The sequence below is a fragment of the Myxine glutinosa genome, chromosome 13, assembly GCF_964187855.1.
Source record: "Myxine glutinosa chromosome 13, kmMyxGlut1.1, whole genome shotgun sequence".
In the NCBI taxonomy this organism is placed as follows: Eukaryota; Metazoa; Chordata; class Myxini; order Myxiniformes; family Myxinidae; genus Myxine; species Myxine glutinosa.
Window position 1 is genome coordinate 43904823 of NC_136273.1, and position 19481 is coordinate 43924303.

At 47.3% G+C, this 19481-nt stretch overlaps 1 protein-coding gene across 15 annotated transcripts in view; it reads left to right on the forward strand.

Annotated features, from left to right (window-relative positions):
• Window positions 1–483: 483 nt before the first annotated feature.
• RABL6 (RAB, member RAS oncogene family like 6) overlaps window positions 484–19481 on the forward strand; it is a 67428-nt gene continuing 48430 nt past the window's right edge. For 7 of the 15 annotated variants that reach the window (XM_068134342.2, XM_078767377.1, XM_078767375.1 and 4 more), the window contains exons 1-9: window positions 1041–1097; window positions 8259–8407; window positions 8624–8758; window positions 8911–8958; window positions 11152–11204; window positions 11316–11407; window positions 13655–13795; window positions 13954–14059; window positions 14176–14279. In XM_068134342.2, coding sequence (XP_067990443.2) covers window positions 8272–8407; window positions 8624–8758; window positions 8911–8958; window positions 11152–11204; window positions 11316–11407; window positions 13655–13795; window positions 13954–14059; window positions 14176–14279 — 815 coding nt within the window. In that variant the 5' untranslated portion in view covers window positions 1041–1097; window positions 8259–8271. Of the gene's footprint in view, window positions 799–1035; window positions 1109–8258; window positions 8408–8623; window positions 8759–8910; window positions 8959–11151; window positions 11205–11315; window positions 11408–13654; window positions 13796–13953; window positions 14060–14175; window positions 14280–19481 lie in introns of those variants that run through there. The other 8 variants (XM_078767384.1, XM_078767382.1, XM_078767383.1 and 5 more) reach the window with 8 other exon arrangements.

Sequence of the window (19481 nt, forward strand, 5' to 3'; positions counted from 1 at the left end):
CTTAGGGCAGGAATTTCCAATTTGTTCAGGATGCCGGCGATAGCTCGCTTACTCTCCGCGACCGACATCATGTGATCTTTAACGTACGTTCTACTTTCTCGCTTGACTTGACGATCGACATGTAAAAAGGATAGAGCTGGGGCAAATAACCATAGGTTGGCAACCATTGTGCAGACTTGCTGGGAGTAATGACCTCCTGCGTTGAAGTTCCTTGTGAGGAAACTCATTTTGTCGTATTTATAATCTTCCTTTCTCCAGCATTAGCCGTGTGACGTTCGGGCTTTCGCACGCCACCAAACAATGCATATAACCCTCAGCGGAACAATCGCCGCCTGCAGCACATAATCATTGGGTCTCCAAACATTTTGTGATAACTAGATTTATTACGTCTCTTGTCAGTTGTTATCTTCCTGCGTTTGATTTTTACTGTGAATTACAACATTTTTACTGTGTACAACTGTACATATATTTGTTATTGCATTCGACGTACTCAGATGTCAGATCAGATCAGATCTCCAATCTCCATACTAAGCTCAGTGGAGACCAACCTTTGCAATGTAGTTACGCTTTAATGTCCCATTCGGCGGGAATTTAATTTTTAACAGTTAATCTCTTTTTTTTTTTAGGGTGACGTGATAACTCACCTCCTCTTCGCAGAAGACGTCCATGATCTTTAATCCCAACCAGCCAATGATACTGATAGCAATGAGATTTTAATATCCAGCTTAAGCACAATAATCGGACCGTTTATATTCTGATTGGGAATCAAACGCAGACCGGACCGCTTATTGTTTAAAGGTAACAGTGTCACCTCTGAATTTTGCTTTCGAGTACGCCTTATAGTTATATATTCGGGGCGGTGTATCTCGTCAGTTTCGTTGGTTGTGGCTGGTTTCGCCTTTTGCGTAAATTATTCATTTAACAGGTTTAATCGGACGCATCTTACATGGATTTTATTAATGTTCTTTGATTCGAGGCAAATAAAATTAACGACACGAAGTATTGAACGAATAAACCAACACCTCATTTACTTTACATCTTCCTTCCGCACAAACTCAAAGGAGTGTGTGTGCGGTTTTGGTGTACTGGACTTCAAGGTGTGTTTGTGGTAAATAACTGTGCGTGAAGATTAATTGCCTCGACCATCTGTTTTGTCATGGCTGTCGGTATTGTCATAATTTAATCATCTTTGTCAATGTTGGTTTGTTTGGATTGATTACTAGAGAAATCCCAGAATGTTGTTTTTTTTCTCCTCGTCTCTTCTCTCAAAACACTTAAATAATTCGAACCTGATACTGAAGTTAATTTACTTTCCAGAGCCTGTTTTGGATGTTCATCGCGCCTGTTTTGTTTTCGTCACTAAACGATGACGTCTTCATTTCATACCAGTCATTTTTGTATGCCTAGTCGAGGCTCATAGAAGAGCGGGGCGATTGAAGTGAAAATGTAGGACAGTGGGACAACTGAAGGACGCAACAAGGGAATGAAGTGTGTGTGTGTCTGTCTGTGTGTCTGTATGTGTGTCTGTGTCCGTGTATGCTATGTGTCCGTGTCCGTGTCTGTGTGTCCGTGTCTGTGTGTGTGTGTGTGTGTGTGTGTGTGTGTGTGTGTGTGTGTGTGTGTGTGTGTGTGTGTGTGTGTGTGTGTGTGTGTGTGTGTGTGTGTGTGTGTCTGTGCGCTTTTTTCTTCTTCCCCAACATATCTCTCTATATTTGATGATGTTGACTGCTACTGAGCTGCTGTTTTGCTCTGTCCGCATTACTCCCCCACTGCCCTCTATCACCAGCAATCTTTATCCACTCTCCATTTACCTCAACCTTTCTGACATTCCTCTTCACACAATCCTTTCATCTCAACCTCAGTCTACCCCTCTTTTTCTCCTACCTCTCTCTTTCAACACATATGCTCTCTTCAGAAGTCTATCTTCCTCCATCTGCACCAGGAAAAAGCTGAATGCCTCAACTCTGTGTTTGCCTCTAAATCTTGTGTCCCAAACCCATCCCTCTCTGTACCCACCGTACCCAGTCATACCCAGCTGCTCCTGGACTCTGTGTCCTTTCCTCCTGACAAGGTGGAAAAGTTTCTGTCAACCCTCAACTCTGATTCTGCAACTGGACCTGACGGCATCAGCCCACGGGTCCTAAAATCATGTGCTTTCACTTTTCACTCCCTCTTTCACTCCCTCTTTTCACTCCCTCTTTCTGTTCTCTTCACCCTCTCTTTTGCTCAAGGTCATCTGCCATCTGCTTGGAAATCAGCCAACATCAACGCTTTGCACAAAAAAGGTGCAAAAACAGATCCCAGCAACTGCAGACCAATCAGCCTTCTCCCAATTATCAGCAAAGTCATGGAATCCATCATTGCTTCAGATATGAAATCTTTCCTCTTCTCCAATGGCTTGATCTCTGATCATCAATTTGGTTTCAGACCTGGTCACTCTACTCTGGACATGCTGCTTCTGCTTTCTCAACAATGGATGGAGGTCCTCAACGCCAAACAGGAAATTAGAGCCGTCACCCTTGACATTTCACGTGCCTTCGATACGGTCTGGCACCCTGCTCTGCTCACCAAACCCTCCTGCTTTGGTATCCATGGAAATCTCCACGCATGGTTGGCGGACTTCCTCTCTGGTCGTAGTCAACGTGTGGCCCTGAATGGGTTTCTCTCATCTCCTCTACCTGTTCAGGCTGGAGTTCCCCAAGGTAGTGTTCTGGGCCCTGTGCTTTTTCTGGTCTTCATCAATGATCTCTCTGACTCTCTTGAAAATCCTCTCTATTGCTGACGACTCTACTCTCTGTCGCTCCATTCCTCATCCCTCAGATCGGCAGTCTGCAGCCTCCTCACTCTCTGCAGACCTGGACAAAATCACAGACTGGGCAAACAAATGGAACATGTCTCAATCCTGATAAATCTCACACTCTTACGATGTCTCTCCGAAAAGACCGACTGGAAAACCCTCCCATCCACTTTCTGAATAATCCTCTCCAAGAAGTTCTGTCACTCAAGCTTTTGGGTCTCACTATTTGCCATGATCTTTCCTGGGAAAACCACATTTCAAATCTGGCCTCCAAAGCCAGTCGCCGACTGGGCATCCTCCGTCGTGCGAAGTCCTTCCTTGGTACACCTGAGCTCCTCATCACATACAAGGCTTTCATCCGCAGCTCTATGGAATACTGCTCTCCCCTCTGGTCTGGTGCTCCTGCCTCACACCTAGCCCGTCTTCACGCTGTTGAAACCAAAGCGTTCAGAATCATTGGAATCTCCCGCGATGAAGCTAACTCCAAGGGCCTTTCACTCACTCACCGCAGGCAGGTTGGTGGTCTTTCCGTCTTCTACCGACTCCTCTCTGGCCTTGCTCCCCCAGCCCTCTCTGGGTTCTGTCCCCCAAATATTCCTACAGGTCGCACAAGATCTGCCTGCAACCCTCTTATGGTTAAACTGCCAAAATCAAGACTTTCTGCTCACCTTCACTCCTTCATCCCTCTTTTCTCCCACCTCTGGAGCAAACTCCCTCACTCTCTTCAATCCCACTCCACCCTCCAGGTCTTTAAAACAGCTGTTCACCACCATCTCTTATCCTCCCCCATCCAAAACCTTGATCTTTTCTACCCCCGCTAATTTCGGTCCCCTTGTGTTTTATACTTCTCCCACCCCTCCCCCACCCCCCTTCCCACGCCTCCTGCCCCCAAGCCCTCTCCCTCCCACACTTCTCCCTGCTCTCAAATGTTGTGGTTGTGTGCTTGCCCTTCTCTCCCCATCTTGTCTTCCGCTCCCTCCTTTTGTATATTTTGTTTGTCTGGTTGATTTGTTTGTGAAATAAATGTTAACTCTTTCACGAGCCTCGATTCAGTATACAAAAAAAAGAAGAAAAAAAAAAGGGTATCCTACCCACTTCATCCGGCTCTCTACCAATGTTCCCGTCCACCTCGTCTGCACTTATGTCTGCTTCTCAAACGCCTCCTTCCACTCCTCCAGCAATTGAATACATTCGCTTCCTGAGAATGTCGTTTCATGCTGCGCATGTCCTGAGAAACATTGCAACCTGCAAATGGGTTTGGAAAGAAGATGGAAGGGTGGAGCGGAGGTTCGTGGGGGTAGAGAACATCATGGTAAGGCCAGGGAGTGACATAACATGGTGGTGCCCTGCCTGGATGCATTGGAGGGAAGAGTGTGATTGAACAAACTGAAGAAAAGAGAAACAAATGAGTTGTTGTTGATTATCCCTGGTCAGTTATGATGATGATGATGATGATGCATTTATTTTATATAGCGCTTTTCAGGAAGCCCAAAGACGCTTTGACAGAGTGCAAAACATAACGCATAGCAAAACATAAAGACAATTGCAAAAAAAGAAGAATCAATAGGGAAATATTCAAAGCACAAAGGAGGGAGAAGGAGAGGAGATAGTCAGGGGTTAGATGCTGTGGGTTAAATGTTGAATGCAGTGTTGAACAGGTGGGTCTTGAGTGATGTTTTGAATGTGGTGAGTGAGGAGGAGTCTCTGATGGTGTGAGGTAGCGAGTTCCAGAGGGTGGGAGCAGCGATGGAGAAGGCCCTGTCCCCCCAGGATCTAAATTTGGTCCGGATGGGGGGGGTCAGGAGGTTGGTACCAGCAGAGCGGAGGTTGCGGGTGGGAGTGTGTCTGGAGAGGAGGTCAGCCAGGTAGGATGGGGCCAGGTTATGGAGGGCTTTGTAGGTCAAGAGGAGGATTTTGTACTGGATTCTCTGGGAGATGGGGAGCCAGTGAAGCTTGTAAAGGACGGGGGTGATGTGGTCACGGGTCCGGGAATGGGTGAGTAGACGGGCAGCGGAGTTCTGAATGTATTGGAGTTTATTGGTGATTGTTGAGGGTGAACCATAAAGGAGGCTATTGCAGTAGTCCAGACGGGAAGTGATGAAGGCGTGGATGAGGGTTTCTGCAGCCACAGAGGAGAGGGATGGACGGAGACGGGCGATGTTTTTCAGGTGGAAGAAGGCTGTCTTTGTGATCTGTTTAGTGTATTTGTCGAAGGAGAGGGTTTGGTCAAAGATGATGCCAAGATTCCGGATGTGAGGGGAGGTGGACACTGGGAAACCGTCGATGTTGAGGGCAAAGTTATGGGTGGACTTGGTGAGCGTTTTTGGGCCAATGATGATTATTTCAGATTTATCACAGTTAAGTTTGAGGAAGTTGATTTGAAGCCAGGATTTTATTTCAGTGATGCAGTTTGTCAGGATAGAGTGGGTGGCGGTGGAGATGGACTTGGTGGAGATGAAAAGCTGGATGTCATCGGCGAAGCAGTGGAATTGGAGACCATGACGGCGGATTAAGTGACCGAGGGGGGACAGGTAAAGGATAAAGAGGAGGGGGCCAAGAACTGAACCTTGGGGGACACCTTGGGGGAGGGGAGCAGTGGGGGATTTGCAGTTATTGATGGAGATGAACTGACGTCTGTCAGAGAGGTATGATTTAATCCAAGAGAGGGCAGTGCCGGTAATGTTAAAGGTGGTTTCAAGTCGGGTGAGGAGGATGGTGTGATCGATGGTGTCAAAGGCAGCGCTGAGGTCGAGGAGGATGAGAATGTTGAGGTTGCCAGCATCAGAGGAGAGGAGAAGGTCGTTGGTGATTTTGAGGAGAGCAGTTTCAGTACTGTGGTTGGACCGGAATCCGGATTGGAATGTTTCATACAGGTTATTGGCAGAGAGGTGATGCTTGAGTTGAGTGGCTACAGCGCGTTCCAAAACCTTTGACAGAAAGGGTAGGTTGGAGATGGGTCTGAAGTTATTTAGGGTGTCAGGGTTTAGTCCAGGTTTTTTCAGAATGGGGGTAACAGCAGCAATTTTGAGGGATGGTGGGACGATGCCTGTAGACAGGGAGGAGTTTATTGTTGCAATGATAAGTGGAGAAAGAGCAGGAAGGGAGGCCTTGACAAAGCTGGAGGGGATGGGGTCAAGAGTGCAGGTGGCAGTTTTCATTCCGATGAGGAGTTCAGAGAGGTCAGTAGGGGAGACTGGGGAGAATTGAGACAGGGGATGGCAGGATAAGGGGGGGCAGGTGGTTTGAGGGGGAGCGGGTGCGGCGGTGGTCAAGCTGTTGTAGATGTTTTCAATTTTGCGTTGGAAGAATGAAAGGAAGGAGATGCAGTTGTCTATTGTGAATGACTGGGTGGTGGTGTTCAGGGGGCTGAGGAGTTTGTTTATTGTAGAGAAGAGTGCTTTTGGGTTTCCGGAGCCAGAGTGGATAATTTGAGAGTAGTAGGCGGAGCGGGCGCGGGAGAGGGCATCTTTATAGTGTTGTATGTGGTCCTTGTAGGCCTGGGAGTGAACTGTGAGACCTGTTTTATTGCGGAGTCTTTCAAGTTGGCGAGCACGAGTTTTCATTAGGCGGAGCTCAGGGGTAAACCAGGGAGCAGAATGGGTGAAAGAAACTGTTTTGGTTTTTATAGGCGCAATTTGGTCAAGGCAGGAAGAGAGAGTGTGGTTGTAGTAGTCAGTGAGGTCAGAAGGGGTGTGGAGGTCAACGAAGGGAGAAGTGGACATTTTTTCAGAGAGGGTCGATGAGAATGAGGCAGGTGAAAAAGCGTTTAGCTTACGGAAGTTGATAGTGCGATAATGCCTTGGTGCTGGGGTGGGGATGTTGATGGTCAGAGTGATGGCTAGGTGGTCAGAGAGAGTGAGGTCGGAGCCAGAGAGATGGTGCAAAATTAGTCCAGTAGAGCAGACAAGGTCCAAAATGTGACCACGGTTATGGGTAGGAAAGTTGACATGTTGAGTGAGGTTAAAGCAGGTGAGTAAATCAGTGAAGTCAGTGGTTAGCGTGGAGTCAGTGGAGTCCATGTGGATATTGAAATCACCAAGGAGGAGGATTGAGGGGGAGAGGGAACATAGCTGGGTCAGAAAGTAGGAGAAGTCAGACAGGAATGATGGGTGTGGTTTGGGAGGGCGGTAGACAACAGCCATGACTGACTGTGTGTGACCAGAGAGTTTAAAAGCCAGGTGTTCAAATGATGGAGCAGATGAGATGGAGATGAGGTTGGTCTTGATGTCTTGTCGGTGAATAACGGCAATTCCACCACCTCGGCCCTCCGAGCGTGGTTTATTGATGTAAGAATATCCATTGGGTGTGGTGAGGTTGAGCGTGTAGTAGTCCAGTGGTTGTTGCCAGGTCTCAGTGAGACAGAGAAAGTCCAGTTTATTTTCCAGGATGTAGTCGTTCAGGATGAGGCATTTGTTGTTGAGGGACCGGGTATTGAACAGGGTGAGCTTGATGTTGTTTTGTACGGCGGGTATGAATCCAGGTGATTTGGCCAGGGTTCGCAGACAGGAGGTGCGATTTTGTGCGTTGTTGTGACCAGGTGTGTTGGGACGATGAGTGGGAGTGCGCTGAGCCGACCAGAGGATGGGGATGGAGTGACCTGATTGTAAATAAACAAACTTACGACCGGAGCCACGGTGAATGTACCTGGGTCGACGCAGGAGTCCATTCGATCTGATTGCAGAGATGCATGATGGGGTGGAGCGGGTTTTAAGCAGGAGAAGCCTTGCGGCAGAGTACCGCAGAGCCATGCCAGCAGGAGCGAAGGCAAAGCGAGCACGCGGCCAAGGGTGAGGAGGCGAAACAATCGACACAACCAACGGGAGTGGGCCCGAGGAAACAGCGATGGAGCCGAGCAGGTGAAGCCCGGAGCAGCAGAGCAGAGCCGGGACCGCGCAGAGGAAGACTCAATGGCCATAAATCCGCCACGACCACCAGGAAAGCAAGACACGGACAATGGTCCAGTCAGAGAAGCGGCGAGCAAACGACGCCAGCGTCCTCTCACGACCGGACCGGAAAACGGAAGTTATGCTCAAACAGGCCTGTGGCATGGAGATAACCGCTCCCTGGAGTAACCCAGAGATCCTCACTTATAAGGTTCTTGCCTTCTTGGGAGCCAGGATCGCAAAGTCTTCCATGATGTGTTGTATTTTGTGTGGGGCAGCCTGGTAGAGGTTGCAGGTGTCGTCGAGCCTGTTTGTACTGTATATGCTGTGGGTGGTGAGCGCAATGCTGATGTGAAAGGTAAACACAATTAAGAGTTGAAACCAAGGAGCTGCAGTGTCTGGTAAACCTGGATGTTGTCAGATTAACCAAGAGGGGGTTATTGGAAGGATGCGTGTGACCTGGACGGACAGAGGGATTAAAGAACAGAGGGAGCAAGATGTATTCTATGATGCGATAATGGTCCATATGCAATGTCTCACATCGTGGTACATTTGTTGGTAATGGTGTCTCCGAGCAGGAAAGCGAGTTTGATGATCTCAGCATGGCGGAAGTTTTTGGGTGCCGAGCCGGGCCCCAATTCAACAAGGGACAAGGGGACCCCAGCCGGGATCCATTCCATGGGTGCATCCTTACAAAGGAAGTTCGCCAAAGGAATCCAGTACAACAGTACGTGTTTAAAGGAAAAGGCACGGTAGATAGTAGGGAGATGTCGTGAGCTAGTGTTGTTCTTATCGATATCACTATTATCACTAAAATCACCGTGTGCATCCACGTGCAACTTGCCAGCATGACAAGTTGGCTTTGTTTTTTCAACATTTTCCGAGCAACGAAACATCCAGTTGGTTTTGTTGTTTGCTGCCCCCGACTGTTCGTTGCCCTCAGTGAAAATTGTGATACGTGGTGATCGGAACACTGGAAAAACGGCACTATGGCAACGATTGCAGGGGCAGCGGTTTTCAGAGGAGTACCTGCCGACACAAGAAATCCAGGTCGCCTGCATTCAATGGAACTACAAGGGTCAGGATACTTTCCTCTGCCGTTTTCTCACGTTGTACCTTGCTTTGCTTCGATCAGATTGGCTCTGAATTTACACACCCAGTTAGATGCGGTCAAAGCATTGTTGGTACAAACGCGTGACACCGATATATCCCTGTTTCATGCATTTTCAGCAACGGATGACATCGTCAAAGTAGAAGTTTGGGACGTTGTGGATAAAGGTGAGAACTCGGGTATTGTGACAGTTTTCAGATCCCAGGATCATTCTCCAAGCTGAATGCGTGGATATTTTTTTGGTGGAAGCGTTTGTGCGACGTACTATGCATAGGAGTTTTGTTTGGAATCGCAAGTGAAAGTAAAGTTGGAATAGATGTTTACATCCAGGGCTTCACTGAAATATGGAATCGTTTAGTATTGGATCATATTACCTGATCCTCTTGTACTAGTACAGCGGATAACAACAACAATTGTGCATTTTATGAGAAAAGCATGAAATTTCTAACATAGTTAGTGCATACCATAAGGTTTATTTTCAGATGTGGAGGGAAGTCAGATTTGACCTCTGAGAACCGTGAGAGGTGAAATCCAAAATGGCCGCCAGTCCACCGAGTCTAATGTTCAAACGCGCTTAATTTTGGAACCAAATAGTGTAGAAAAACATTATAGGTGTCATTTCCAACTAAATTGGGGATGCCCAGAGGTGAATGATGCTTTCAATGAACTCCTAGGCATGCCAAGTGAGGTCGGTGAAGGCTCAATGTTACTGCTAGAGCGATTTGTGGTGCTGATGTACGATAGAACCAGTGAGAGCATGGAAGTGAATGATGCCAGGAAACGGCTCTTCACACAGAAGTGTAGAACTCTAGAGAACATTCCTCCAACCCAGGCAACACTCAAGCAGCACGTCAAGCGCACTTGCTACCAGGCCAACTGTTGTAACCAGGCATTTGTCATGGATCCAGAGATGCCAGACCCACCTGACTGAGGCTGGACAAAGGAGACAACTGGGTGGCAGCCTCTTTGGACCACTCTTCCTGAAGCATCAAAATCGTGCCATGAATTGATCGACTGTGGCTGCAAGAAAGGGTGCACTGGACGCTGCAAGTGTGCCAAAGCTGCATTCAAGTGCACTACACTGTGCTTCTGTTCTGAAGACTGTTAGATTTAGATCATTACCAATTTTCATCATTGCACTTGATTTAATGTAAACTTTTGTGGACATACTTGGTTAACTACAGTTATTTTTTCAGAGGTTATTGCATCATTCCTTGCAGTGTAAACACTTTTCTTTCATCATTTCTGGTCTTTGGGTGTTCTGTACCTATCCCTGTACCTGAAAAAATAAAGTTTTAAAAGTTCAAATGAACTTTTTCCAAGAGCAGTTCCAACTGCAGTATCATAAAAATAGATATTTAACGTAATTTGACCTTGACCGTGACCTAAATGCATGTCCTTGAGTTCTGGCGATCTCAAAAGTATCACCAAATGAATGGGCATCCCCAATTTAGTTGGAAATGACACCTATAAGCGCGTTTGAACATTAGACCTGGTGGACTGGTGGCCATTTTGGATTTGACCTCTCACGGTCCTCAGAGGTCAAATCTGACTTCCCTCCACATCTGAAAATAAACCTTATGGTATATACTAACTATGTTAGAAATTTCATGCTTTTCTCAAAAAATGCACAATTTGTTAAAATATGAGAGCTTATCTGCTGTACTATACGGAGAACTCATCCTGGAAAGAAAATTGCATTTGTTGGTGATGATTTCGGTGGTGCTAAAACTGAAAAGGTTACCAATCACCTAGGCCGGATTAATTTAACGGGTAATGTACTCGTTTAAAGGACCACACGTGATTGGGAATGAAATAGATTTTCCTGCAAAAATGTACACCTTTTCTCATTGATGTTTTCACCCCTGTCGTTTGTCTGTCTTTGTCTGTGAGCAGGACGTCTCAAAATGTTATGGACGGATTCGGACGAAATTTGGTGGGCAGGGGTGTGTGACGAGTACTAATCAATTTGATTTTGGTGAAGATGCGGCTAAAAGAAGCGATTCTTCACCTTTGAGAGATGCGGCCAAAAACGATATATAGCATGACATCTCAAAAAGTTATGGACGAGTTATGAATAAACTTGGTGGTCGTTGGGTAAGTGACAAGAACAAGACGATTAGATTTTGGTTCTGGTCCGGATCGAGATCCGGCCTATCAGTGGGATGCAAAACATAAACTGTTCAGCATGGCGGGGGTATGCGTGCTACCGAGTGTCGTTCTAGTTACTCCTGTTTTGATCTCGATTTGGGATGGAGGAGATATTTTTTCATGACATGACAGAATCACAAATTGCACTGTTTATCTGCTTGTTTCTGCAAAAGATTGCATAACATCTCCGTGTTTCTGCCATCACTCAGGGAGAAGTCGGAAAGGTGGGGACTGCTTGAAGCTGGAGAATGATCCTCCTGAGGTGCAGTCGCTTTGCCTTGAACACCCCAATAAGAGTTCTGGCCTGTTTGGTTGCAGGTCCTAATGCTTCATGGCAGTTTTGTTTTGTCTTCTAAATCATCGTCCCTGTTAGGCCGACCCCAACATGGCCCTGGATGCACAGTCTATCGACGTTTATAAGGACTGCCATGGTGTCATCGTCATGTTTGACATCACAAAGCAGTGGTGAGTTTGTAGAGATCATTTGTTGTGGTTCTTTTCCAGCAAAGTGAATCCGCAGTTAAGATTTCCAAAACTGTGTTGCTTAGGAAGGCAAAGCAACACCAACTTGTAAAGGACAACACCAACAAGTAGTGATGAGCTCAACCAAAGCACTTGAGAGTTTTTATAAAACCTCCCCCTTCCAACCCCAAGCCCAATTCCTTTCAAATTCCAGTTTTTCCTTCCTGAGAATTCCCATCTCTATCCATGTTGTCCACCCCATGAGTCCTTCCCTACAACTCATTCCTCTCCACATCCATTGTTTGTCCTTCAACTCTGCTGTTGTGCCCCCGCCCCCACCTCCCTCCACTCTGTCTCAACTGTTCCGTTTGTTCTGTTGTGTCCTGATCTGTCCAGTGTTTTTGACGGGCCTTTTTATAGGGAAAGGAAAAGTATCGAGTTAAATTAATGTGCAGTAATAACATTTCCATAAATCAAGAAGCAGAAAAACTATGGGGATGAAGAAGATGTTGAAAAATATGATTGAAGACCAATTCCATTGAGTCGGAATGTCTGTTTATATCACAAAAGGTTCCATCCGGTCGTGTTTCGATGCGCCAATTATGTTTGCCAGAGCAACGGATTAGTTTTTCGTTCATTTTGTGTGGAATGTCATCGCTTCGGGTTTTTAAACCGCAGAATCTTTGCGAGTGACGCGGAGTTAGGAGAACATAGCACGTCCTTGAACGGTGGTGTGGCGAAGTTCTTGAGCAAATATTTTACTTATGAGGACATGCCTTCTTGAGGTAAAGTGTTTTTTATTAGCCAAGCCATCAGTGCTTTTATGACATACAGATGAGCTCGGCCGATCGGGTGTCATCACGAATTCACACGCGAGCAAAACATGGTCAAATCGCACGACCTATGGAGGATCAACGGATGGAATGGACTGAACCCTTTGATGCTGTCATTAATTTTTGATACCTTAAGAATGATTATGATTGTTATACTGCTTTTTGTGTTGTTGCAAAAACTATCTTCTTAACCCAAATAAGGCCGGGTTATTTTGGACCTTCTCAAAGCCAGGGACTGTGGGTGGAGGAGGGGGGTGGGGGTGTGGATTCCACCCTCTCTCCACCCCCAATATCTCAGCCATAAAGTGAAGAAATAAAAACAAATTTGGCACACCTGTGGATTATGTTAAGGTGAACATGTCTGTGAAGTTTAGTCATCATGACACTGAATTCGTTTTTTACTTATTAGCTCATTACATATTCGTATATGTACGTTTTTGATGTGTTCTTGTGTAAAGCGGGGAAAACACTAGTTCATAGCGCGTAGTGTCGAAAAATTGCGCACTGCGTGGCAACCGTAGTTCTGATTTTTACAAAATTATTATCAGAACGTGCACAAGATTTGAACAGGAAAAGTAATGAAAGCTCAGCACGAGAACACAATTTCTACAAAAATATAGCGAAAAACATGGATGAGGGGGTGGAATCGCCCCTTCCCCCAGCCTGATTGGGGTTAAAGAGTAATCATTTGGAATATAAATATTAAGGAAGTCGAGGCTAAATGGGTCGACCTTTTAGCATTCCCATTTAACTTTTGGGATGGAGGGAACCATTGTTCAAATCCCATACACAATACGTGTTTGTCCATTGTCTACTGATGTCCATGTAATTTGCTTAGATGTAATTGTCGTCTGTGTCGTCCATGTGATTTATGTTTAAGCTCTCCATACGAGCCTTAAGTTGTTGCACAAATTTTTAAAAATAGTGCCAACATTGAAGAAATGCATCACTGCTGATGTGAAAATATTGAGCACAATCGTAACGAGGACAAAGGAATGTTGAAAATGACACAGTATACAAACAGGAAGTAACATGTATCACCAGAATGAGAGAAGATCAAATAAATAGCTTAATGCTTAACCATTTTGTGACATTTTAACATTGAAGATTGTGTGATTTTTTTTTTTTTGGGAAAACCGGTACCCCATTGGTCATCCGAAGATTAAAAGGGTAAGTTAAAATGAGCAAGTGGACTTTGTTGTCACAAATAAACTGTATTATAGTTCAGGAGATCCATATTGAACACTTTTCACTTGGTTATAAAACGTTTTGAACTTTTAATGGTCTTCATCCAGGACTGTCAAGGAATCATGCACCTTGCCTGCTGCACAGTTCAACTAACTAATTTGTGCTCTCTTCGTTTTTGAAGGCTTTGTTTTGTCCTTCTGCTGCCCTGTGTCTGCCGTTGGACTTGTAGGACATACAGCTATGTGGAGCGAGAGATTCCTCGTGTTCCTTGGCACATCCCGGTGTGTGTCCTTGGAAATCACCGTGATATGGGAGAGCATCGGGTGGTACTACCTGATGTCTCTCGTGCATTCCTCCATCATCTTAAGCGGTACACTTCGCATTCATTTCTGACACTTTTTGTTTTGATGGAGACGACACCCCCCTTCCCACCCCTCCCCCCCCCAACTGCTGTTATTCCAAAACTTGATCCAATGCTTATTTACCTGCATTTGCAGTGTTCTTACCAGTATCCTGTTTTCTATTTAGGTCTCCTGGAGCCTCCTATATTACGTATGCTGAATCGTCAATGAAGAATGGATTTGGCCTTAAGTTCTTGCACAAATTCTTCAACATCCCCTTCCTACAACTCCAGGTGCGATCGAGATTGTGCCCTGTGCACCTGTGCATGGTTTATCAACGTTCAAGTGATGCGCAACTGTGGTTAACTTTATCTGAGCCCGTGCTGCTTCCCCACTTCCCTGTGATCAGAGGGAGACTTTGCTGCGCCAACTGGAGACGAACCAACTTGATACGGATGCTACGTTGGAGGAACTTTCTGTTCATTGGGAATCGGAGGAACAGAATTACGAGTTGTGAGTTTTATTCATGCCACTTCTTGTCATCACTTCTCAGGCATCCCATAACTTGATAAGATGTCCACATCATGTGCAAGCATGGAAGAAATGAATTTTAATTTTCAACCTCATACCCTGCAGTTGATGAGATCCAAACATGGTGATGAGTTCCAAACAGTGAAATCTAGATGGATGAAAAATGTTTTGTGTGATATATATATCACGTATACACCAAATTAATTGCAGCTTTTAAAAATATACATGAGTGAAGTCGAATGCACGCCACCGCAATTCCTCAATTCCTACCCAGTGCCGTATATATTTATATTGTTACAGATCGCGGTTAGATGTTATAGACCGAGCGGTGGTGTAAGACCGCGACCTAACAAAACTCACCCGATTCACCCAGACTTTGGCCGTATCGCACCCCAGCTGCTCAATGAGGGAAAAGACGAAAACGACGCAATGCAAAGAGGAAAAAGGAATAAAACGAGAAGACGTACAGACGAGTAATGGGGTTTATTATTTACACAAGCAAAACGGAGCAATCAAGGTTTATTTACAACACATAAGACGCAGGTGACACAGTGCAAATACTAGCTTATCTACAGGCTTAACTTATCCCAGGACAGAACAAACAAAAGACACTGACTCACGCGGGGAATTGCAGGAATCGCAGGATGTGGATGGCTGGATGGAGAGGGAAGTCCAAGGGGGGTCCCGCAGCACAACCGGCGCGTTTAGCAGCCGCCGTTCAGGCCAGGCCCCACGCTGCTATTTTGGCTGCTGTTTTGGCTGCCGTGTACGTCGCGTGCTTTGCCAGGCCTTATCCCACTCGTCTGGTCCAAACCCTCAACTCTTTCTTCTTTCTCTCACTCTTTACCACTCTCTCTTGACGACCAACTCAGACCTCTCTCACCAAGACCAACCCTTTTTGACCAACCGACTCAGACCCTCTCCTGGCAATCGACTCACTCCAACTCCTTGTGACCAACTCCAGGGCTTTTTGTCTTCTCCTCTCCTCTGTAAAAACGCATCTCTCTTGGCCACACCCCTGCCTTGGGTTATATAGGCCCCCGCCCCTCAACCTTTGCGACCCTCCCCGATCGCTCTTCCTCCGCCCTCTCTAGCCGAACCCCTGGCTCATGGTTGGTCGAGTGGGGCGGGCTCACTCCTCCCCTCTATGACGAGGTGGAGACACGCCTTTCTTCCCCGACTCGAGCCTCGTGGTCAATGGCGGTTATTGGAGGGGAGGTAATATGGACAATCGAGGGCTCAGCGGTGACGAGAGGGGATGTAATATGGAAATGGAGGTTTTGGGGATGGGAAGGAAAGGGAATCTATTCTCTTTCACTGGTGCAATGGAGTATTTCAATTAATGGAAGACACAGCCTTACACTAATACACAGAATAAGAGATAACTATCAACAGGTATATTCTATAACTTGGCTGACGTGTATGCTTGTGGACTATGGGACGCCCTTTTGGTCTTTACACAGCTCCGGAGGCAGGAGGCACAGAATAAACAATAATCACAATAATAAAGCACACAATAAAAAAAAATATACAGTCCTCATATCCGCAACACTGCACCCTCCTCCTCTTAGGCACGTCCCGGGCCTACAACTTTTATTTAGTGTGACACGTAGGTGTAGTTCCCTCTACTTTTAACCTGACCCTGAGTGCGACAGTTTTAAAACATAAATAAATGTGTCCCGCTGCTCCATTGCACCCTGCCTAACAGACTTACGCCCACAGTTAACCGAATTGCGGAATGGTCTTCAAACTATACACTGACGGTGGGAAGCATTATTTACACTGACGCTATTTTTATTTACAAAACTAACCCAGGACCTGTAATTGTTCTTTCTGGGGGGGAGACAGTCTGCTCTGCATCGACGCACCATGAACGCACCCAATAACGCACCATTGTTCAATGAATGTTCAACAATAAAATAAAACCAACAACCCCTAACCCTGCAGGTGGTCTCTTGCTCTTCGGCTCCCTCTGCTGGTGATTATTATTTGTCTTCCAGATGTTGTCATTTTCATTTTGCTTTGCTTACTGGCGGCCTATTTTCAATAAAGTGTGCCCAATGTGTCCCTTTTTTATTTTCTTTTATTTATAGCCCACAGGGCCGACTAGTGTGGTTCACCTGTGGGGCATCGGTGCCCTGTGGCCAAGGTCCGCCAGCAAGATTTCAGGCCCTCATGGCCGGTTCCAGCAGAGGGGCCATGCCCCAACCCATGGGGTCCATAAGTGGTGCTCGGCCACAGGCATGTGGTCCATAATGTGGTGCATCGATGCAGACAGCTGGTTCTGGGAATTTCGGGCGCACAATGGCCGACCCACGCACGCTCCCCTCGGCGCCCAACGGCGCACAGGTCATGTGGGAGACAAAAGGGGAAAGACAATTGAGCGAGGGGTAAGGTCACAAGGGTACACGTCAATAAGGCAATGCAAGGCGAAATGCGTACGGAGGGCGAAGTGAGAAAGCTCGTCCCTACCGTACGTCACCCCCCTGTCACCTAGCCTACCCTTGCCCTTACCCCATATGTACAAAAATCTACACATTTACAAATTCGTCACTACTGTCACGTCTTCCCCATATTTCCCCTATACCAAATTCGTATCCACAATCCCTCTACTTCAAAATTTGCCATCACCAAATTCATCATCAATCCTCATAAGGAGGCAGAGATGGAACATCAAAGCACAATGTCACACCCACGTCATGATGCGTCTCACAATCCAAACATTTGCATCATAAAAAATAATCAAAACATGGCATGGTGTGGAGTACCTGTCACCTCAGGTGAGTGGATGCAGATGGTGCGAGGAGATCCTTCATCCTAACTATCCTCTAAATGACTTTAACACACTTTACACTACCCGGGGTCTTTCCCTGCCAATCCATTGGCCAACTTACACTATGGGTTCTAATAACCAATTCCCATTGGCCAAACTGTGGTGCTTCTCAATTTGGGGTCTCACTCCCCCGATTCATCTCCCGGTGCTCTAGCACAATTTCTGGGCTGCGACGTGTACCTCTCCCAACAGGTCTACCCACCTGCACACCTCCACCACTGTAGTTGCCTCCGAGCTTACCTGCTCCTTACCCTAACCTAACTACCTGGGGAAGGCCCTCTGGCGCTCTCCCCACTCGGTGCCCTCTCTGGCACTGGGCTGCCCGATCCACACCCGGGATCCTCAGGCACCCACTCACAACTACCGGCTCCCAGAGCCCACCTGCGGCCTCACCTGGCCGACATCCTCACAGTGGTGGAGTGCCCAACCAACTACACACACTAACAGGCTACACGCCCAGCCATTTCCACCACACTAATGCACCCATCCACAATACCATTCTGCAACCGCACCACAAATGCCAATATCCAACCACAATTTACCTATACCCTCTACCTAACACTTACACTACCCGCCCCGGGTACTCGTGAAAGGGGTCCACTCTTCCCCCATCCACACCTTCGCACCATGCACACCACTCCGTACCACTTACTCCAACTCTCTCCACACACCTGTACCTGCACACCTGTGCTCTCACACCTGGTGCCACCTGCACCCTTCTCTCGCCAAGCGCATTCGCGCTGATCCACATCACTCACTACTCATACACTGCTCCACACACCTGTCCAGTTGCACACCTGTGCAATCACACCTGTTCAATTCTCACACACACGGCATCATCTCAGCTAACTACTCCCTTCTGAAACTTGCGCTTCCCAGTCGTCCCTTTAAACTATTGCGCTCCCACGTCATTATCATCCACACTAAACTACCTGCGTCCCCACTACAGGTATCAGTCACTAGCTAACCTTAACGTCACCTAATGTCATCTTCTAGGGCCCTATCAATATAACCTAACCCACCCGGGCTAGTTTTCACTGCCATACACCCCATAAACTATTGCGCATTTGCCCCCATATGGGAAGGGTGGCAGGGATGCCCCCCTTACCCACCGGGCCCATCGCTCACTACCAATTTTGCACATCAAATTTCAACAAATCAAAAATTTGCCAATCACTACCCATCATCTGCCAATCACTACTGCCAATCCTTTGCCAATCACCAAATTTTGTTTTTCTCTAATTTTGGGGCCAAAACACTAACCTCATCACCCAGTCTACTCACTAATGCCTCTCGGTGCGCCAATTCCTGTCCAAAGCCCGGCTTCGTAAAGCCGAGCAATGAATGTGGGTTGTTTGGTGCCAGCGGCTGGATACGTCCCGCATTCGGTGCAGGGAAGGAGGTTTACCCGGGCCGAGATCCCACGCACCATCTCGGCACGGAGCCATCCCATGGCTCGATCTCGACCTGCCGGAATGCCTCAACAGAAAGTGGTCGCCATGACGACCCTTCCTATCCAGCCGCCCGCTCCGCCTATTGGAGCACAGACGCGGCCGTTCAAAGCGAGGCCCAGCGTGGATCGCGCACGGCGGTCCTTTCGAACCCGCCGTGGCTCGGATCCCCGCTGGTTCTCGCGGCACGCGAAGCCCGGCACGCACCGAGGGCCCGCTTCGGCTAAAAGTCGTTCTAACCTTTAACCCGGTCACCGTCGATGCTTCACCTGGATGCTTACACCCCGCAGCCAGCCCGTTCCTTGCTCACACATCCAGCCGTTTCCATCCTCCTCGTACCTTTCCTTACACACCCAGGTACACCCATTCCACTCACAGCCTTGGTCACACACCTGGCCACCGAACACCTTGGCACACATTCGTTGGTATCACACCTCACCAACACACCTCTTCGCGCCCCCTCCTCGGTCACCTCCTCTGTGACAATCACAGGTGTGCCCTCATTCGCACACCCAACCACGTGCCTCACTACCAACTCAAATGTGCCTTCCCACACACGCTCTACCATTCCAGGTGTGCATCCTTCCATCCCAGGTGTACATCCTCGCTCACCTGTCACAACCAGCTCACTCTCCTTGTCACTCTCACTACTCTCACCACCACTCTTGACAGCGCACTCACCCTTACTTTCGACGGCACACTCTTTCCTCATGCACCCGTCCGTTACACACCTTTCTCGCGCACACCCTCCCGTTACATCCTCTGTAACACTCACCACAGGCGTACACTTCCTCGTTACATCCTCTGTAACACTCACCACAGGTGTACACCCTTTCGTTACATCCTCTGTAACACTCACCACAGGTGTACACTCTCTCGTTACTTCCTCCGTAACACTCA